Source organism: Perissodus microlepis, chromosome 5 (genome assembly GCF_051167445.1).
Source record: "Perissodus microlepis isolate ML-2025 ecotype Zambia chromosome 5, ASM5116744v1, whole genome shotgun sequence".
Taxonomy (NCBI): Eukaryota; Metazoa; Chordata; class Actinopteri; order Cichliformes; family Cichlidae; genus Perissodus; species Perissodus microlepis.
In genome coordinates, this window is record NC_140465.1 from 20,951,185 (window position 1) to 20,974,454 (window position 23,270).

General features: G+C 39.2%; 1 protein-coding gene across 5 annotated transcripts in view; it reads right to left on the minus strand.

Moving 5' to 3' along the window:
* kcnab2a (potassium voltage-gated channel subfamily A regulatory beta subunit 2a) overlaps positions 1-23,270 on the minus strand; it is a 106,833-nt gene that overhangs the window by 25,372 nt on the left and 58,191 nt on the right. Inside the window, exon 1 of one of the 5 annotated variants that reach the window (XM_084928706.1) lies at positions 12,209-13,271. The exons of the other annotated variants lie outside the window; for them this stretch is intronic. Coding sequence (XP_084784832.1) covers positions 12,209-12,420 — 212 coding nt within the window. The 5' untranslated portion in view covers positions 12,421-13,271. Of the gene's footprint in view, positions 1-12,208; positions 13,272-23,270 lie in introns of those variants that run through there. 5 annotated transcript variants of the gene reach the window in all.

Consider the following 23,270-nt stretch of genomic DNA (forward strand, 5'->3'; position numbering starts at 1 on the left):
CCCAACCCCCGGGCCTCGGACCGGTACCGGTCCGTGAGTCGTTTGGTACCGGGCCGCGAGAGTTGAGGCTCAGGTGTGAAATGTATAGTTTTCAGGGTTTTTATCGGTTTTCAGCGTTATTTTTTTATCGTTTTTATCGTTTACTCGGTTTTCCTGGGTCTTTTCACGTGTGTTATGAATAAATCTTCTTTTTTTCGTTACCGGTACTAGTTTTATTTTGTTGTATTTATCCGCGACACATTAAAGGCCGGTCCGTGAAAATATTGTCGGGCATAAACCGGTCCGTGGCGCAAAAAAGGTTGGAGACCGCTGACTTAGATAACTTCAAAATGTTATTGTTTGGCTTTTTTTTTGTATTTTATTTGTTCCTGAGTAAATCGGTTTGGCTGAGATTAAAGTTATAGTTTTTACACAGCTGAATAAACCTCAAGCAGAAAACTGATTATCAGAAGTGTGAGATGCTCGAGAATATACTCCGGTGTCCTGTTATATTTTAGATAGCAAGGAGTTTATTAAACTTCACCGAAACAATCTGCAGATTTCATTAAAATTTAATAAACTATCATTTTGTCTTTATTTTTAGTTAGCACATACCTTAAACACTAAAAGTTGTAAGCTAATGATAGTTATATAAGAGCAGATGCTGCTGGTGCAATAAGCTGTACGTTTTACGTCTAATGGATGATGATCTGATTAGTCGACTAATCGCAAAAATAATCGGTGACTAGTCGACTATCAAAATAATCGTTTGTGGCAGCCCTAGTTTGGGTGAGATCAAACAACACTGAAAATTCAGTTTGTGTATTTTGCTGTTTGTGTTCCACTTGTTTCTACGAAGAGCCTCATTAAAATGATCCGTTTGGGTCAGTGAAGTCTGGCAGTCGTGTTACACTGTAAATCAGAGAGCAAGATGACATCACATATAGGAGCCTCCTGCTTTATAAACAAACAAAGTTTGTCATGAGGGAGAAGAGAGCGTGATCTAATGAGTCCATGTGTCCTAACGCTGCATCGCAGTACAAGTCTACTGTGGCAAACCACTGGAGCCCATCAACAATTAACTGCCTCTTAATTGCATAAATAAAACTGCCCCTCGGGACGCTGTTGTGCGGCATCACAGAGATAACCAACACCAAGAGCAGTTTCCTGACTGAAACTGTCAGTGGAGCATGTTTGCTCCAGAGTATTTAATGATTTTAGAGTTCACAACTATATTAAGAAAATGAGATGCAAAGTAAACATATCCATCAGGTGCATTAAAGCGTATTACAAAGCAAAGTTTTCTGTCTTAACTGTCGCATGAGCATGCTAAAACATGAATACTGCACAGTGGATGTGAATGTACAAAAAGAGAGGAGTAAAAGAATAACCGTTCCATCATTGTCATTGTTAGGATGTACCTTTGTCAGCACACTGTTCTCTTCAATATTTTACTGGAGTGGCCTTGAATACTGCATTGTGCATTTCGGCAACAATCCTCCACCAGGGCCTGCAGGTACGCAGGAGTCAAGTTCCTGCTGAGCCTCAGCATACATGAACCGCAGCAGTGAAGTCATCCATCTCACAGCCTCCTCAATAATCAGGGAGACAGGTACAGTACAGGACAGTAACAACACTGTAGCCACACGGACAAAGCCAGAAAGGACCCACTGAATCGGACAGATGTGAAGTATGCGCAAAGCCCAAGTGGAAAGGGAAAGGTTTTTCACTGTGTCACACTTTGTGTGATTAAACAGGGCCTGGAGTCTGTTTAGGGTTTGTTTACACACGTGTTACACAACACTTTAGCGTGATACAAAACCTGGATGAGAATGTTAATCACTGCGGATATTTTTCCTTTCAATTTATAGGTTAATTTTAAGTCAGAGAGATCTCCTGGACCACCACTGACTCTTTTTGTTGTGTATTAATTATTTAAATAGTAATTAGCAGATTACTGACTCACCACGCAGCAACACAACAAAAATATAGCTGAAAAAAAACATCTTCAATCACATAACAAGCAGCAGACACTATGGCTTCCAACAGCACCATCTTATTTTGTGTGTTCATTGCATGAATTAAATAAATAAAAAAATAATTATCTGTCACGTTACTGTAGCTTTGCTTGTCAAAAGGAGTCACACATTTTCTATCTGCCAAGGCTTAATGGGTAACTTCCCATAAATAACACAGTCCCATCTAATAATTTTCCTGAACACAAGTTTTCTGGAGGTCCCACTGGGGCAATTAATACAATTTTATACATCAATATTATTTAACATGTTATGCAGTGGCATCTATCAGCTTAAGAATTAAGCTGACACTACAGACAGAGATGTCCTGCGATACTGAGCAGGGCATGCAACCCTTAGGCCTTTTAAAGTCAGATTTGATAACATCATATCAGCCACATACACTGATGAAACAAAACATTAAGTCCACCCCCTGCCTATTCGTCCTTTGTATGTAGTAAAACATCTCCTAGCTCTGCAGAAGCCTCTAAAGGTGCCCTTTGTTATCTGGCAACCAAGATGCAGATGCAGACCCAAGTCCTGTAAGTTGTGCTTTGTAAATGCCACAGATTTGATTTGTTCCTGCACATCCTGCAACACTGTGGTGCCAGTTTATGGGTTATCCTGCTCAGACTAAGTCCTGTACTGTTTCGCCTTCATGAGATACAGAATATTACAAAACATACTATGAAAACAAGCTGTACTCTTACCCAATAATACATCTGCTCACACTGCTCACCACTGTTAGAGCTGATCTAAGGTGGGAAAATTACATAATGAAATCAAAGGGAAAACTTGGGTGAGTAAAAAGTAGAGCTGGTGGCATCCAATATCAGAAATTAATCTCAGCAGAATCTCCAGATTCAACGCACAACGATTTCTCACACAGCTATGATGCTAGCTAGTTTTTTTCTGCCTTATTAAGAGTCTTTGCAGTATTTTTCTTGTTTACCAACAAGAAAGAAAAAAAAGCTGTGCTATTTTTGGCCCTCTCCACTGCTCACTGTTTTTATGTGCGTATGTGTATGCATCCCATCTGCCCTCCACAAAGTAGTCAAACTATGTGAAACACTTGATCCCAGATTAGTTCTGCTAAACCCAGTTAGCCAGGAGACCATTTACCAATTAAATCAGCAAGAGATCAGGCAGAGAACTCCACTGCCTTAAAAGAAACTGATCAAAAACACAATTCTCAGGATTTGAGTTGTTAATGAGCTCTACATATTGATGTACTGATATGATAATGTGGTACAACACATACAATTCTTATTTAATGCATGGATCCTACTGGAACTGTGTGCTTTAGATTTACTAGCATAGTTCAGAGTCACTGAGAGAGAAAAATTAGATCTTCATCAATTTATTGCGTGATAAAGAGTAAACTGTGTGGAGCTGAGAGCGCTAAAGTCAGCGGACAGGACAGAGTGATGAATGAGGAAACAAGGTCACAGAGCTGCAAAGATGAATGTGTTGAGAGCTATGCCAACTGAGCAGAACTATTAATACAACCTCATCTGTGGCTTCAACTTCAAAATAAAGCACACACTGAATGCCACCAGCTCACACTGGCTACAGGTGGTTTTTTCCTCCATTCAAGTCTACGTGACAATTGGAGGGAGGAAGGGGGGGCTGTAAGGGCACTCATTACGCTCATTTGCAACTGCATATTTTTATTCATGGATTCCACTAGTCTACTAGTGTAAATTTGCATGACTCACAGTTGTAACTACGTGTATTCATTAAGGTAGCGTTATCCACCTTCAATAATACACACTGTCTGGGCCCAACTATTACTGCTGCTACTGAGAGACACACCAATGAACTGTAACAGTCAAAACAACAAAGAATAACAAATGCTTTAACCTACCATGTATGTTGGCCATAAGTGGACCTTTTTTAAAAATAAAAAAAAACTCTTACCGTAACTTATTCATTTCCCTTTCTATACATGTAAAATGGCTCTCCCTCATCTACTTCACCACCAGGCGAGACATGTGGAGATAACTTTGTCGTCTGCAAATACAATTGGAGGATGAGGATGGTGCAAGGTAGCCAAACCTTTGTTTGCGTAGCAATTGTGTGCAAGAAACATCCAAGTCAAAACTGTCATATGCAGAGATGCTAACATAGCAAACTATCGCAAACCTGAGCAACCTTATCTAATTCAGGGTTTCTAGATCTCACAGGGTGAGAGTCAGGACACACCCTGGACGGGTTACCAGTCTGTTGCAGGCCCAACAGATACAGAGAAGCATTCACCCTCATACATACGGCCAATTTAGAATCATCAGTCAACCCATATCTTTGGAGGAAGCTAGAGTACCTGGAGAGAACCCATAACCTGTTATGCAGCACTGTTAACCACTGCACCACAGTGGTTTCGCTTGCACGTGCAGGTAATAAACAAAGAGAGGAACAGGATGGAGGACTTTGGTTTGCCAAAAGATTAACACTACCATTATCTGCTTTGTATGAGCTGAAGCTTAACAAATATACAGCATGTTAAGCCTAATTAATCAAATTACCTCAGGATTCACCTTACTGGTATGAAACATGAAAATGTTCAGCCCTCTGTTGTGCACTTCCTACACCCTGAGGATTTGTTCATTGCTGCTAGCAGGATGACCTTTCTTGGAACAAAACAAAACAAAAACATTGTTGCTCCAAAAAAAAGCCAAAGATGGATTTGTGAGGGAGAGTTTTGACTGCAGGCGAGTGGATTTTTTTTTTTTTTTATAAAAAGGTAATTAACATAAATATTCTGACATTTTACCCAATATGCTAAATCTATTTTTGATCTAAAAGAAAAATGAGAAAATCAACATCAAACTTCTCATAGGTGTCTCTTATAATGAAGCTAAAAAGCTTAGCACAGCACTCAATTTCCCCACGCTTTCTAAAAGCATGCACATTTTTTTTTTTTTAATATAGGCACCATGAAGCAGACAACAGAGATCTATGTTACAAATCTCAATCTTTGACCTAACTCTCTATCACGCAACTTTTTAATAACCACCTTACCGTAAGCATATCCTTCCATCTACATGCAAAACACATATACAACAGGTCAGGATAGATGTCCCAGCTAAATATAAATTTAAGTCTTCATACAACAGTACAATGAGTGGCGCAATACTTTAGTATTTACTATCCATGCCTTGTAGCCAAGGCAAAATTAGTGTGTTCTCAAGAAAATAAAAGAATATTTATGACATTAACTGCAACCAACACGGGGTTTCCTCCAACTGTCAAAAATGCAATTTGTTTTTAGGTTGAAGCTGCAATTTTATTATATTATGCCATTTTTATGGAGTTAACTTCCTTTGTTGAATGTATTCTGTTTAACAATGTATTCTGTTTGCTTGTAGTGCCGTGTTTGTCAGCAGCCTGAGAAGACGTCAAATTTGATTTAATATTGTGCATAGAAAACATATACACAACACAGCCAAAAACACAGAGCCAGTGGCAGTGAAGCACTTTAAGACAGCTGTCAATGGCAGTTTATTTTCTTCTTGGACCTAAACAGATTGTTGGCTCAGAGGGTTTTCCCAAGGCTGAATTTGTTTTCATCCAACTCTTCTGCTTTGTGCTGGAGAGTAGCAAATGGGAGCTTAGCAGAACCTGTGGGGTATTCCAAGTCCAAGCAATGGTTCATACTGTATACTGTGTTTTTAATATCATACTAAGCTGTACTCAGAACCAATCTTGGTCTGATACCAGCTGCGATTCTGGGATTAGATATCAGTGAAGAAAAAGCATAATCCAAAACAACCCATTATCCTAAATTACAACATAGTGTAGACGAGTAACAAAAATCTCTTTAATCACAGCTGATCCTTGGAAAAAGTTGCCATGATTGGTTTCACAGCTGATATGTGAGCTCAGTCATTGACAAATGCATTATTAACAGATTCGTTGTTTAAGAGAGGGGAAACAATGGTATTAGGTATCACCAGATACTCAAGTGTAGCAGTATGGGCCTTTGGGCCATCCCCGAATTTAACATTTTAACATTTGTTAAAAGTAATAACTTCTCAACTTAACATAAGATTAAATCACAAACACACCTACAACGATTATTTGATAAATCGATGATTAAAAGATGTCTCACAGACAATCAGTCCCGTTTTGAGAACTAAAAGCCTAAATTCTGTTGAAAAATTCTGAGGAGTTGAAAAGTGTAAATGCAAATTCAGCTGGCACTGCATGAAAACTGACAATCTGCATTGGAAATCACTACTTTGGCTCAGGAATCACTCTGAAACCCATTATCTGTGAACAAAGTTTGTCAATGTGTCATCAAATGCAAAACTCAACAGGTGGAAAGCATTTGATCAAAATATTATTATTATTTGCTTTAAATTATGTATTCTAACTATAATGCATAGTTCAAAAAACAGCAACCATTAATGAACAGGGGTTCATTAATGCATTTGGCATAGTTAACTTGAACATCTGTGAAGGCACCAACAATGCTGAATGACATACATTTTGGAGCCATAAGTGTTTCAACAACACAACTTGTGGACAAATGAATCTGGGTGCCAAACTGGCCTGTAACCCACAGTAATTTTTTCAAACATTATAACATATGGTGCTTAACAAATTTATTAGACCACCACCCATTTAACACACAATTAACAGTAATGTAGTGACCAAAATCACTTTTTATGTTTCTGTAATGGTTAATCGACCAGTATGCACAAGGTCTTCAACTTTAAATTGCATCTTTAATGCTAAAATATAATTACTGTTGTTATCCAAGAATTTTCACATTTACTATTTTCCATAAGAGCAAGAGGGGAAAAAAAAGGAAAAACAATATTATGTTTTAATTAGGATGCCAAATTGCATTCATTTCCTTGCATTCCTGAACAGAAACATTAATTTTAGAGGTTGAACATTATGCTTGGTTAATTTCTGACTTCTCAGAGAAATCAAACATGAATAAAGTTTGACATTTAATTAATAAATAATTACATAATTTGTAGTTTTAAACAAGTTTTTGAACAGACAGAATAAACATCTGTATTCCAAAAATTAGCACGCAGTTCTAATCAGTTTCCACACAAGAGGAAGTCAAACTGTGCCACAAATGTTTTTTTCTGAAGTGTGCCACTGACATCTGACTTTGTAACAATGGCTCATTTTTAAAATTTCACTTGTATAGCTTAGACATCTATGACTGTAAACTGAATATGTTCGGGTTTTAAATGTGGAAAACTGACATATTTTTCACAAATTTGACATTTTACAGAAGCAAAAGAGATGAATCATTAATGTAAACAAATGACTGTCAAACTCTAATCAGAGGTTTTAAAAACAGGCTGGTAAAAGACGTTGCTGATAAGAAGGAGATTACACTGAGTGCTGTGTCAATTAGGAGCAAGCACATACCATCTGGCTAATTAAAAAAATGTTGAGGTTAAATATTCATAATACACATGACTAAGCATCATGCTGGGTAAGCTAAAGCTCTAGCCTTGTGCTGTACTGGATCCTCATATTTGAACTACTTTTGTTTGGTTGTTTTTTTGTTTGTTTTTTTACATATTACATAAGATGCAGTTCAAATGTTTCTAATCCAGAACACAAGATTAAATGCAGTTTCACTTCCACGGCAAGTCCGTTGATTTTTAATTTGGAAATATAAACCCTCTCCTTACTGTATCCACACTAACAGCCAGCTATGGAAGCTAATATATAATCTTAAAAACACTATGTACATACTGAATATAATCACACTTTTTACTAAATCTGTATTATACTATGCCCTACAGTTATGCTTAACCTTTCAGGCTAAAAAAAAATAATAATACAATGAAAGGAGTTTTAAAAATCACTGCAAACATACTTCAGGAAACAGTAGAAGACATCCACACTTTAATGCTAATCTATTCTGTTGCACACTACCTCTTCTTGGCAGTGTACACCAGAATCAATAAATCTAAGCTATTTCTAGTGCATTTATGAAAATAACATGCAGAGAAAATGAGTGGAGCTAGGACACGCACACAGCGGCTCTAATTAAACTCTATCAGTGAGGCAAATAAAGAGCAGCTGCGTGTTCCTTACATGAAGACACGCTTACAGATACATAGGCTAAATATCTTACAACAAACCCCCCACCGCCCAAGCTTACTCACTCTCCTGTGCACCAATACAGTCAAAACCTTGGTACATACACTGAAATGTGAGAGTACATCAATAAATGAACCATGCCACACTCTGGCAGTTTCTCCCCACATGCCCAGAGCAAACAGATGGCGAATGTTCTGTACACATTTAAGATGGTACCTAAGTGGCTACTGTGGCCTCGAATCTGTACTGTGGATTATGCTTAGTATTTACTTCAGAGTAGCCAAACTGTACTGCTGCATGTTTGTTCTGTTCAACCACCACGGCTTATTTATGATTCATATTTTAAGGGGGAGTGCAGGCTGTGGAAAGCTGGTTCCCTGATGACGAGAGCCCTCAGAAGGCAGGAAAACATCCCAGCAGGCTCCCACACTCACGACGCCCCAAATCTCACACCCACAGCTTTTGTCACCCGAGCCATAGCGATGCATGGTGTGGTATTTGTGTAGTGAAATAGTGGAAAAAAGAAACACTCATACTCATTATTCTTTAAAAAAAAAAAACCCAAATCCTTACACAGACTAAAATGTTGCCAGAAACGAGCACCGCGGATGCATCTTCAATCTTACAGTCACGGCTAATAACATTAAAGCTGTATGGTGATAATTAGTGTGTAAATGTTTCATTTTCAGAACTCGGAAAATTGACACTCGACTCACATTTCGCTTTTTGTAACAGTATCTCTGCCATCTGCTACATTAAGTAACTTCAAGGTGCACTAAACAAAGACACCTCCAGGCTTCCAGGCTCCAAGCTTTTTCTTTTTTCCATTATCGATAATGACAATTTCACACAACGCAATGGTGGGATTTAAATGCCATTCGCTTACACAACACTGCCAGTAGCTATTTACTTTGGCTGGGATTCACTGTCAACTTTATAACTAAAAGTGGACCTCCAGACGTGCGAGGAATCCTACTGACAGTTTGGGCTAAGGCGAATTACTTGTAGATTTACACCAGGGGAGGAGATGAGTCAGCTCCGATTTACATGGCCTATGCAGTAAACGACACCGAGTGCAACACAGCATAAGTGTTTTGTAGCTGATGTGGACTGTGGCAAAGAACAAAGAGAATGCTTAGAAATATATCTCTCTAGAGCGCAACGGTTTAAGATGAATTCTTACAGTTTGACTGCACGAAGCACAAAAATGGCAGCCCAGCGGAAAAGCGATACGTTCAGAAACCTATTTACCTCAGCATTACTTTGCAGCAGTTTATTTGCAACATAGTGGGATGTAAAACTATCTCTTTTGAAGGTGAGTCAGCCAGGGTTTGGGTGACTGAGTGAGGAGCTGATAGTGGACTGTGAATGGCAGGGATCTTATGGGATTGACTCTCCACCTGCACTGCCTGCCCAGTCTCACAGATATTCTTCCATTCCTCGAGAAGAACTACTTTACATAATCACAAGCCATTTTGTGTGCGTCATTAATTCAGTCCTGACTGAAGGCATTTAATCGTTCCTTAGAAGAGGTGCAGGCTCTCACAGTCCCGCCTGATTATTTTAACCAGACAGACAAAGTGTCTCATTTCAGAACTACAGGCAGCACAATAAAACCGCTGCAATCCCTCCATCCCGGAGGGAGGAGACGTTCACTTTGATGATTTTCTTGGCCTTGTGGGGAGAGGTACCTCCTCAACCTGCATCCCTGCCCACAAACAAATACCGTCTTGGTCCAAAGTTGCCATTCAAGGAAACGAGAGAACAGCATGCAAATGAAGCTAATGTGAATTTCACACTGCTATTCTGCAGTGAGGATATTCGGGGAAGTTTTCTTGGGTGGATAAGGCAGCTTTAACTGTATTCTTTTTGGGCCACAGTTATAAAACCACCAACCTCTTCAGCTGTCAAATCGGCATAATGAAAAATTCAATCTTCCTTTAACAGAGAGGAGAAAATGCTTAAGGATAAAAAGCAAAATGCAAGGCCATGTTAAAGGGCTTGCAAGCTTCACCTCCAAGAGGCATGTTTCAAAGTGACATGAGCACAGATCACTCCAGCCAACTGTACTTCCTCGTGGGCAAAGGGCCTACACCAGCATTAACCTTAGCAATCTCCCTTTCTTGCTTTCACTCTCTTCCTCCCTTCCCTTTCAGTCGCATCTCTTCAAAACAAAACCACAAACACTATGCTGTAGCCTCAGTCCATGATTCTTTGAGCCTCATGCTACATTTAGACCTGCATTACCTTCAGTTTACATCAGATATGGGTCTGGTTCACAAACACCGAGCCTGTTATGTAGTTTGGACTACAACGAGGAAGAGAAGAACACAAACAGCCACTGGCCCCCTGAGCTGAAAATGATTTTACTCATTCACTGTCATTAGCCTCAATAATGATAGCGCGCCAAGACGACGAGGCTGCTGCTAGCAAATTAGATGCAAAGGATTGTGATGTGGCTTCTGAAAACAGTACTGAGGATAGATGTGTTGCCTCCAAACAGCTCTCCATGTTGTCAGTCAACAATCACACTTCACATTTCTTAATGAAAATGTAAACTGACTGGCACGACATTACCTTCAGTTTTTCTTGCCTTTAGATTTGAGCTTCAAGATGTTATTATACTAATAAAATGATCAAAATTGAAAAATATGTTCTTGATTGGGTATTGTTTACTTTCCTATATTGTCCTGCAAAAATCAAACATCCATGTATCGTATCAAACGTGGCTTGAGTCAAAAAAAGTATTTGACTAAATTTTTAATAACTGTACCTAAAAAAAACATTTAAAAAGAGAAAGTATACCTTAGCAACACAAGGCTACAAACATGAAGAAAGTACATTAGTCGGTGCTTATATATAGCAGAAAACAGCAACTTGCTATTTAAAATGGATAAAATGTTCCTTTAAATATTTATACGGCTCTTAAATTTTCTTGCTTTTTCTTGCAGGCCTTTTAAATAAGCTTATCGACCTTTGATCATCTTTGAGTCACATGTGGGAAAATATACAGAGAGAGTCATTACTGAAAAATAAGACTGAATCAACTCTCCTATGCAAAGTGGATCCACTGCATTAATGACCAGATTGCTGCAGTACATGATGCGCTGCACGTCACGGTGCTGAAAAGAAAGGTGAACTGCTTTTTCTCACTGATGCATGCAGAATTCTTTGTTCTGTACTACGGTTCAATTTGCCATTCGCTCTTTTACCCTCAGTGCTTCAATATGCATTTAAAGCAACTCCACATTTACTATTATTCTGCTGCTTTTTCAGCCATTTTGTCAAAGCTGGACTAATCTGAACGTTTCACTGCACATGTAGAACACATTTGCATTTTAATTTAAAGGCATTTCCAAAGGAAAACCTTTGCTTAAATGGTAAGTATGTCCTGTGTTAGATAACAAACAGTCATCAGTCTTCATGTCCACTACGAGGGTTAAATAATTTGCCTTAAGTGATAGAAGAAGCTATTTTACCAGCAGATAATCAGTAATCAGCTGTCTGGGGAGGTGGAATAAAATTCAATGCAGTATTTTATTAACATTTATAATGTTGCAGGCAGAACCCAAAGTGCAATGGCAATTTCCATTAGCATGCTCTTTCCATAACGATTGACAACTGGCATCAGTTTATTTAGTTTGGGAATTGAAATACAATCAACCTAGTTACACCAAGTTAAAAGCAATCTGCAGTGATACTTATGGAACTACCATATTATTGTTTTAAGTAGTTTTAAGTATTAAGTAGTGCACTAGAGATAGTACTAGAAAGTACTAGTAACTAACTACAGAGGGAGTATTCCAGTATATCTTAAATAGAAATAAAATCAGTTAAAACTACAATCTTTCTTCATTGCTCAATAGTTAAAGTTTTGGGTAAATTTAAATAACTGATTTTGATAACTTACTCGTGGCAGGTGTCATCAATCGGAAAGGAATAACAAAATCAAATTAGCACATCAAAGGGGAAAACAATACATCCATTTTTGGTGAAGTAGTCTTGGTGGAGTCACAGAATTTGACAGCCACCATCATTCAAAATCTGCTTTGATTGGATGTGTCAATTTAAATGCTCAGTGTCTTGAAGTTTTGGTATTTAGCCAGATGCAAATCTGTTAAGACATGCCGTACCTATACTTCATGCCAGTCTTCACACTTTGCTCGCTGGAGGAAGGCACACTCTGCACAGAGAGTTGTCCAAGACTCCGAGCCACCATCGCCACTGCTCTGAACTTGCTGCGGGTGCCTGTGCTGGGGCTGTTGGCATTCTGTCGATTTAGCCGGTCCTCCGTGTTGCGGCTTACCCCTCCACGATGATCCGTGCACACTAATGACACCTGCATTCTGACTTCTGGCCGACTGTCCCAACTGCAGATTCCCTCTATTAAACTCTCCTCTTTATGAATAAGGAGAGGAAAACACCAAGAGGTGCAGAGCCCAAGGATCCTCTTGGGAATGTGAGACTGTTCACTCACAAGAATCGAGCTTCACACTGCGCCTCTGCAAGAAATCACTGCCCAGTCTCTAGAGTGACTGTCCAGCACAAAATGTTGCAGAAAAAACAAAAACAAAAGGTACAAAGGGTGGGAGGGCAAAGGAAATGTGTGAAAATGGTGATGGATTGCTGATCAGGTGAAAATAAAGTCCTGGCAAACGAAGTCCAAATTCAAGCAAAACATTATAGAAACCTGCAGTCACTGCAGACTTTAGACATGAAACTCAAGTCTGACACAATGCAGTGGATAAAGCAACAATTTCTTTTAAAGTAATAAAAAAATTAACAAAAAAAAAAAAAGAAAAACGCTGATTCCCCACTAAGTTTCTCCTCGATTGTCTCGGGTGTCTTCTTCTTGCTTTTTCTATTAATCAGAAGCTTGCAGGCAGATTCAGAGTCTTGGAATTTCCTTTTTAAAACTGAGCTTAGTGCTAAAGATTGCACCTCTTGGTGCCAAGCTTTAAGAGTGGCAACGCGTAGATCCACACAGAGAGATTGAAAGAATAAAACACGACACACAGATCCAGGAGGTTTTCATCTCTCCTTCTAGGTCCGCCTCGGCAATTACGCTGGCTGATGCATATTCGACTCAATACTACTGCATGTTAGTAAAAGGGCAACCTCATATTCACCTCTCACTGTTGCCTGGATTAAACTTACATCTGTATGCCCTGTGCTGAGCATAAAGCAGCACGGTGCACACAGGAGAGAGATGGAAGGGGAGAGAGAGAGAGAGAGAGAGAGAGAGAGAGAGAGAGAGAGAGAGAGAGAGAGTGTGCGGGGGGGGGCTGTGGTGGGAGGGATATGAAGAGAAGCTAAGAGGAGGAATATTCAGAGAGCCACGGCAGCGTGAGAGAGCAATGCACTGAAATCTTGTGTGTTTACAGCAGCTCTACAAAGACAGGGTGGTGCATTTTTGTGCTCCTTTCTATCTGTCGTCTGTTGCCCTGCAGTGTGATTTCATTTAGTTATTCTGTCAGGAGAAAAAAAGGAAGGATGAATGCTCAAGACTGTGCATTGCCTATGGCCCCAGAAAAGGGGTTTCTCACGTGGGTCTGTTCAACTGCCCATGAAACATTGATTATGCAACTTTATCTATGACAATATATGTTAAAGACGGGCATGTGACGCACATAGCCGTGTACTGCTGTAACTTTTCTATTTCAACCGAGCAAATTCAGCTTGATCAAGAATGAACTGATTAAGTACAACAAAACGTCAGCAATTCATCTATATTCACCACGTATTAGAAACTGATCTGATTAACAGTAACAGGCACACTCAGGTGAACAGAGGAGGAACATGCAAGAGTGAACAGTAGAAACACGATAATGGTTGCAGGTTGAAAAGTAAACAGCACATTGACTGCAGCTTGGTGAGACAGTAGATGAGAAGCACACTCTCAGTAATATAATACTGAAGCTTATCTGAGTGGATCAGCGAGTGTGCCAAGGAGATAATTAAAAGAGATGCCATCAGTAGCAGACACGTATAGTAAAGCAGTCAACGAAGAAACCCTCCATCAAAGGAATCCAGCAAACAGGCAGCTGCTAACTGACAGCTCTATTCTTAGATTGGCGACCTTTTGGTCTACTAGACTTAAATAGAGCCCTGAGGGGGAAAAGGTGGTCTAATTGAACTGAAATCTGATTTAAGTTTCACACTGTGGACAGAAAGCAGAGAAAACAAGCTACAAATGACCTTCTGAATGCTCCTTCCTGCCACAAAGACAGTGAGAAGTATAGAGGGACCTTCTAGTGACAAAATACTAATCATACTCAATGTCGGGGTGACAGGGAAGAGATTTGGGGACATTCCCTTCACCATCAATGTCTGCTCATTTTTAACAGAGCAGATGAATACACCAAGACACCGCTTTAGCACAGGGTATGGTTTATGCATTAGCCACCACTGTGGTAGAAACATGATGCCACAATCCACGCTGCTCTACTCCAGGACCCCCAAGAGTCGTGACATGTGGAAGGTACTGACAATTGGGAAAGGCCGGGAACACAAGCTTACGCTGTCAGATACCTTTACATCTACACTGAACCTTGACTAAACTCCCAGAGTCACAGGAAGTTAGTGGGAACACTTTACTTATTCAATTCTAGAAATCCACATGTTTTTTAAAAGGAATCAATATAATCCTCTATAATCATATTTAACTTACTGCACCTCCTGCCATTTTCTGCAGACTGCCCAACTCCCACCACCAAAACTACACTGCAACTTTCAATGCTCATTTTAAGAGACCTGTAAGATGTCTAAACTAAAAATGACACCACACACACCAACGCTTTCTAATTAACAAATACAACAGGATCTACGAACCGTTACAAAAATACACCAACAAAAAATATGTTCAATCCAATAAATCACGCCTGTCACATTTACTATGATTTAATAATTCGCCACAGGCACATCTGCCAACTTTCTTTAGACTGGCAGTATGTGTTTTATTCCTTCTGACTATATCTGGAAAACAAAAAAAAGGACCAAAAGCCCAGAGAGAAGGAGAAGAGAAAAAGAAATCATTAACTATGACTGACACCTAATCACTGCATGATGACATGACTGTTCTCTTTAAGAAATGTTAGCAGGCATTGCTGTGAGCATGCCTGACAGATATTTTAGGAGTATACACCTACTGCTGCCAAGTGAAAAGCTGATAAGTAAATCCTTTCTTGAGAAAAAAAACAAAAAAAGACTTCCTAGTTCCACTTTTTCAACATGCAACACTTCTGCAGCAGAGTCAAGACAATGCCAAAGGGGAAGACTTCATAAGTTACTCATAACTTAATAAACCACCTCAGTGTTTAATTCATTACTCAAGTTTTCACTTGGATGAAGCATCAAATTGCACTGCAGTGGTCACACTGCCTACTGGCTTGGTAATGAACTCGGAGTCAAAGTCATTTTGAACAAATGTGTGCACTTTGAGGATCTCCTGCAGTCTTTCATACACACTTTCATCTGGGTTCTTTTCCCAGCACCATTATCGAGCAAAAACTGGCCTGAGCATTAACTGCTTTGTACTCATTCATCACAGAGAACATTTGTAATGAATTAACTTCTACTCATTGTTTGTCACAAGATAAATCAGTCGTAACGGATGATGTACTAAAAATAAGTAACTCTACTTATTTTGTTACTTATTTCTGTTAAATTGCTAATTAGTGACAATATGTTTAGGAGGAACACAGTAGGGTGGCTCCAACCGTGTTAAACTGTTCTGCAGGAGTAAAGAGATATTTTTGGATTAATGCTTAAAGGAAACAACCAAACAACACCTGAAAACCTTTGAAGTTCCTACTGTTAGATCTGGACACAGTAGTTGGTTGTTAGTTAGCAGTGCTGAGCAAATCTTATTACAGTGCCCTTTACTGTGGGGGCCTTAATCTCCTCGCTTTGATTAAGTGACTGATTTGAGGATATCCAAAAAAAAAAAATCTACTGAGCGTCTAAAATATCACAGTGAGTGAATGCAGAGGACTGCTACGGCCCTGTACCTCATTCAGTGTGTGGGGGAGGAAGAGGAGAGATAAGCTGAATGTTCAGAGCAGAACATGTGTGCTTCCCTGATCACAACTGCAGTCGACTAAAATTCGCCAAAACCAATAACAGCTCTTTTTTTCAGGCGAGAGAAGACAAAGAAAACAAAAGATTGAAGAACAACATTCAGTTTCAAATTCACCATGTAACAGCTGTAAATACACACAAACGGCTATAAAAATGTATTCTGCTTCTTACAGTCTTACGTCCTTTATTACTAAAACTTGGAAAAAGACTACTCACACACACACACACACACACACACACAAAACTATTGACTATGTTCTGCTCAACTCAACAGCCTTGGTCAGAAAGAGGCTTAGGCCCATCGATGTTGCTATGCCATAATGAAGCCTCAGGAGTCTGTTCTGGCTGTACAGGAGCTCAGACAACTGCTCTCTTCCAAACTATAGCACACATACTGCAGCTAAGACAACTTCTTTAATGAACGGAGCATCAGAAATTTCTCTGACCACAGAAGTACTGTTGGGTACTGTTGTGAGCACTGATTCTTCGGCACAACTGCAGTCTTATCTCTAAAAATAGGCACTGGCTCTCCAAATCAATTCCACACACTGAGCACAAAATACAAAGAATGCCCTTGGCGGCTGAAAGGGGAAAAGGACCTCAAAAATTGACATTTGTCACTGGCGTGAGTGTCACACGGAGTCTTTCACTAATTCGCTTTCAGGGGCAGACAGTCTGCGCCGAGTCGGGATCGGTACGTAAACTAGCAAGTCTATAGACCTAATCCGTCCAAGCTAGTTTAGCAAGCAAAGGCTTTTTGTAGTCATCTACAAGGACTACAACACAGATAAGGATTCCCTTTAGGCGTACAATTAAACAGGGTTGTTATCCAGCTATATTCTGATTACCCAGTCCTTCAAGATGGGTAATCAGAATATAGCTTAAGAATATCAAGTCAAAAATAGTTTAAGCGTTTCATCTCATGCTTTCTCAGACTTCTTCTATGCACATTCAGTATCTTACTGTTAATTAACAAAAGCTTAACCAGGGATCTCAGCTCATGGCCACACCTGTATCATATGTAACTTAACTCCACACACTTGTGAGGATTTGAGTAACCATGTATAGCATCCCCAAGATGATGATGATGAGTGTGTGTGTGTGTGTGTGTGTGTGTGTGTGTGTGTGTGTGTGTGTGTGTGTGTGTGTGTGTGTGTAAAAGGGCTTAACAGAGTTAATGGAAAGAGAAGTGAGGTCAGACAGATTGACAGTGTTGAACGACAGATGCTTTTCTAACAGCTTAATGAATCCCGAGGCCGTGTCTGAACATTTCTAATTGAATCACTATGATGAGGATGTAATTAAAGAAATTGGAATACTGCTGTTTATGTGTTATATTAGCATCAAGACTTTCTTTCTCTACCGTTTCATGGTCTGAATGAACTCAACTGTGACAAAGATGTACTGGAGATTTGGAATAGCCATCACAGAAATACAAATAAATGTAGAAAATTAGGTCTAGCTCTTTGGCGATTCTGGGATTTCCTGGGGAAACAGCAGAGCGATGGTCACATCTGCGAGCAACGAGTGCTGCAGTTTTTAATTCTCCAGTGAACATGGCAGACTCCCCGCAGACAGCTGGGCTCAGGAGGAGTTGTCATTTCAGCTGTCCCCGCTGACACGTCTAACGGAGCAGAAGACGATCAAAAAATAGAGGACAGGAAATCCCTGTTCTTATGTAATATAGTCATAGTGGCTCAAATTTAAAAAAAAAAAAAAAAAAAAAAAATGCTCTGCAGGAAAACACGTTATTATATTTTAAATATGGCACATGGTAACTTTAACATCTCATGTACAATGCTCATGTGTATAATGGGTTGTATACTTGTCTAGAAAACAAAATAACACGTTTCTGATGGGGCATATTGTGGAATAAACAAACCAAGTACCGATTTCACAGCCATGTGAGGCTTTCAAATCCGTAATTTGAGTAACAAGGTGTGCTTAAACCAAACATAGCTGATTTACACACTATCTGGTAGGAAAGAGAAGGCAAGAGAGGGGATGAGATGAGGAAGCAGAATAATCTGGTCTGTTCAATGGGAAATCTTCCCGCCTGCCTGTGTGCATTTGTCATACCTAAGGAAATCTTCACATAGCCAAGTGTTGCTAGGCAGAAATATTCACTACTGCACACATTTCAATGGAAGGATGTACTACTCGAGCCTAGCATTCTGCTTCCAAACGGCAGCTATACTGATGAAATTGCCTGGCAAATTTTATGTATTTAACACGTGCATTGAAATTATATCACAAAATCCACTGACATATAAAATGCAAAACAGACTGCGACTGGAGACCCGTTTTAAGTTATCTACGAGCACTGTGACATCTCTGAAAATCCACAGATCTTAAGACCAACAAAGACCATCGCTTTCGAGCAAATGCCACTCAAAGTTAAGCTTTTGATGGTCCTGTCACACAAATGCTGAGGAGTTAAACCGAGCTTATGAAACAGATGGTTTGTATTTTATTCTTGGCTGCTGATTTGCTGACCCTGAATGGGCTGTATCCCTAGAACATATAGGGATAAAGCAGTATAATATTATCAGACAGTTGTTAGTAAATCCCCAATCTCAGCATCCTGAGAGGCCAAACCTTTCACTGCCTGTCTATAAAAATAAACTAAAAATATAGTGCATGATAGCTCACAATATATATAAATGTTAAATATTATAAGCAGAAAACAAGAACAATTACAAGATTCTGAGGTAAACTACAAATCCATAGGCTTGAATAAGTAAACTAAGGCAGCAGTGGATATAGAAACTAAATAACTGTTCTAAATAGCAAAAGACAAACCAACAGAGCAAAGCATAGTCACATACCTTTAGCTACTACAACCATGACAAATATGTGGAAAAGGCCTGGAAGTGTCCTAGCATAAAGCAACACAAAGAAATGTGCTCTGAAGGTTTAATTAAACACAAAGTAAGCTGACAATTTTGTCAAAGCTGAGATTTACATTTTATAATACTGCAACACCTGCAAATGAGGACCCAGTTTTGCTGCGTTTCTGAAAAGTCAGTCAGGCGTGAAACAGAAAATGTCCCCATGCATTAAAGTTGCAGCAACCGCAAAACCACAGAAATGTCCTAAAAGCTTCAGTGAACTTTCAGTCTTTACTAGGATAGGGTACCCTTTGAATGAAAAACATTTTTGGTTAAGCATTTCCAAACCATAGAGGCACACAAAAATATGTGTGTAACACTTCCTAAATGTTAAGTCTTGTACCCATCATTATTCCAGCTACCTATGGACCTGGAGTGAGAGATTTACCAGGAAGAAACGGTCGTGGTCCTATGAGAACATTTTATTTAGATATGAAATTCAACAGTTTAGGATTTATGTGCTAAATATTGTTCTTAATTTTTAAAAGGATGCAAAATGACTACATCCTACATCCTACATCCTAAAGTGTCTAAAACCATGAGGACTATCTCTTGTCACTACTTGGTTTTTACTAATCCCTGGCAGCTTTAACACAAATGCAAAAACACTTTTGCTGAGATAGTTAGGACACAAAATAGCAGAGAAAGAACAATGTGAATGGAGAACATAATCACAAAATATTAAAAACAACACATTTGCAAGGTTTCCAGCTAAGTATGATGGAGGAGGGCCACAGATGTCAGGTGGTTCCTACCATTTAAATTGCAGAATAGTAACAGTAACGGGGCGGTGTTATTAGGAACGAAAGAGTACTCAACTAGAAAAGAATCAGTCAAAATAATCCTGCTTGTAATAACAATTCAAAACATGTTCTAACAAATAGTGAATAACTAGAGAGGCTATATAAAAGTAATATTGTCCAGCTAGGTAATGATAAGGCTTGCACTTACTTAATTTAAGGCTGCTCTTGACAAACATCAAAGTTCAAACTGACAGCTTTCATACAGAGCTATTCTACGGTGCTTTACACAGCGAGCCACATTCACACAGGACTAATCTTCTATTCTCACACCACACACTCGCAAACAAATGACAACAGGGGCTTCAATATTTTGAGGACGCGTTGACATTCAGACTGAACATGTGGGGACTGACCCACTGACCTTTCAATCCGTGGTCACAGTCCATATCCTGGGTCACAGCTGTTCCCTTTATTGATAGAGGTAACTTTTTATTCTGCTCGTAATTCTATAAAAGTAGCTCATTATGTTGTGGCATAAATCACTCAAAGTCTTTGAATACCAGCTGGTTACCTGTGTTGGATCTATACTGACAAAGCTGATAATCAGTTATTAGTAGACAGAAGAATAATTACCTACGACAGCCTACATACTAGATAGCTGCAATGCTGTAAATCCATATGATGACCTTACTGTGTTGCAATATGGTATTGTTAAATGAAGAACTTTCAATACCAGATATTCAAAAAAAACATAATGTACTAACATGTCACAAGTTATGGTCTTTAGCTGAGTTTTGCTGCTATAAATGACTATTAAATGAAAATATAACATAAATCAAAGCAAAAGAGAATTGTGTAATCCCCGGCATTCTCACTTCTTGTGCCCACGCTATATCTCTGACTAGAACATTTTGACAAGCTGTCAGACTAGGCTAGCTGGGCATAGCTCAAAGGAACTGGAGAGGTCACTACTGGAAACCAAATCCATATCACTCCAAGTACCGAAACAACATCTCCTATCCCTGTGACTGTAGCATGACCCTCATCAAAGAATTGAGTCTGTGAGGCAGCGTGCTTGAGGTAAAACAGTTGATGAACAGGTTAATCTTCAGCCTGTTCATCTCCCTCCAGCTGCAGCTGTGGATACGAGCCTGTTGCTAAATTTAGAACTTGAGTAGGGGATTGCCTGAAGAAAAACGTCACAGATGCCCGGGCTGATACACATGCCGCAATGCCCTGAAATTGAGAACAAAAATAAGCGTTTAGACTGCCTCTGTGCAGATTTGCCTTTTCATCACCAAAAAGGTTTGTGCATGCGCATGAGAGGAAAATAAGTGAGTGTGTGGGTTAAGAATGAGACACAAATGTTTGGATATCAAAAATAAATGGTTTATAATGCTTTGAGGCAAAAGAAAAGAAATTACCATTACTGCCAGCACTGTGATATACCTCATCATAGGCTGGCTTTTTAAATTGCTTTAGTTATCTGTTGTTCTGGTTTTAATACCAAGCTATGCTTAAACATTTTTTTTTTAAACAGACATTAGCTGGACATAATGTTCAGCAGTGTAGGAGTGCAAAGAGTGATGCTCTCACTGTGCTCAGTGACTGAATTATAACATCAAGTGCAATGAGAGGCATCTGTGCTACTGTTCAACTTCACTATGAAAGTGGAACATCTCCACCACCTAGTGGGTATCTGTTGCTATTAACAAAACATCTAAAAGAGTGTTTTTACATGACTGAGGTGGACAGCAATGACTACACCGAGATCTGCTTTTCAATTTTTTCCAACGATGGGAGAAATTTGATATACACAAAAATAAAATTCTTGTTTTTTTTCCCTTTCAAAAAACTTCTGCAACGCTCAAATTAAAAGAGTTGCATAGAAATCATCTTTAAACCAAACACTTAAACTGCTCATTAGTTAAGCTGGATTCCCCCCCTTCATTTTAGAATTGCATTGCATTACTGCTGAAGTGGTTGACTTAGTGTGGCTTTAGTCTATCTGGTCACAGTAGTAGATAGAAAAAAATAGATAAGTGGGAGACTGAAGTTTGCCATTTATAAGCAGTTTTCCTAAGAGAAACTACAGACAAACATTCACCTAAGAAATTTTAAATCTGCCAAATCTATACAGAGGGAAGTGACTGATACAGCATTACCTGCATTACCTATGCCTACTTTTTAATACGGTCTTGACCTTACTGTGTCAGTGATACACTTTTATCAGCTTTGATGTCAGTCTGCCCTCTGGTGGCCAAAAAGTGTTCAATGCGGCATTAATAAAATAACATGTAGCGCAGCATTTTTATCCAACCAATTCAATCAAACTGTTGTAATTCACAACAAAAAAGGTGAAAGAAAGGTGAAAAAAAAACTATCCTCCATATTAAATCAGAAAGGTTTACTGTACATCAAGAAACAGTTACTCTCAGGTATGAACCCCCAGTGGATGTCATTACTATGTCCATTAGTATTAAGTCACTCCAGAAATCTATACTCATCCAGTGAACCTCCATATAGCTCCGTATACACAGGCTTCCTGTCTCGCCTCACTGAACTCAAGCTGGCTCCTTTACCCACTGGCTGGCTCTCAGTCCGAGGACATGAACGCTAGGGAAAGTTTTCCGGTGTCCAAATGGGCCTGCTGAGTGGTAGTATTTCGTTTCAAGGGCAACATAATGGAAATGGAGTAACCTTTTTCCTTAAGTTGAAATGCACAATATTGACAACTTTGAGGAAATCCCCATAATCAAGATGAACAGTAGTTCATTACTGTCAGTAAGGATATTTGAACATTAATAGTCTATTGATTAAGACCATAGATATTTGTTAAATTAATTTAAAGCTGGGGAAAAATCAACCCCACCCTTGTCTTGTGATGAAAAACAATCCATCCTTCATTAGCATTCGACTGCGTGAAGAGGGTTCGTGTGTACAGATGTCAGAAAGTTAAGAGTAAGAACAGTTTAACTGTGATGCAGTTGCAATGCTGGCCTGCCTTATTAGCCACACACCTGAAATAATGATGAGTTTGAGTCAGAGGTTGTGTGTACTTGCTGACCCAATTACACTCCTAATTACAGGAATTGCAGGAGATCACAGTACAAGAAACACAGTATTCTGGCAGGATTTCCTCTGTCTACTGAGATCCTGTTTAACCATTCATATTGATTCAATACAACAGCACAAATAAATAAATCCCACAGATATATTTCAAGACTTCTGGACTGCACACAATATAAATAATAAAAACAACAACAACTCATATAGTAATGCTACAACTTACAATCCCGAGTACCGATGTTCTTTAATCCTGATACTCAAAGACTTGCACACGCCGTCTGCATGACTAAACTCCCTGTCTACATGCATCCTCACAAAGCTGCGGCTAAGCCTGTCATGGATCAGTGACTGAGTTTTACACAACACGGAGGTAACTACAGGCAAGGTAACATGCCAGATATGGTGACATACAA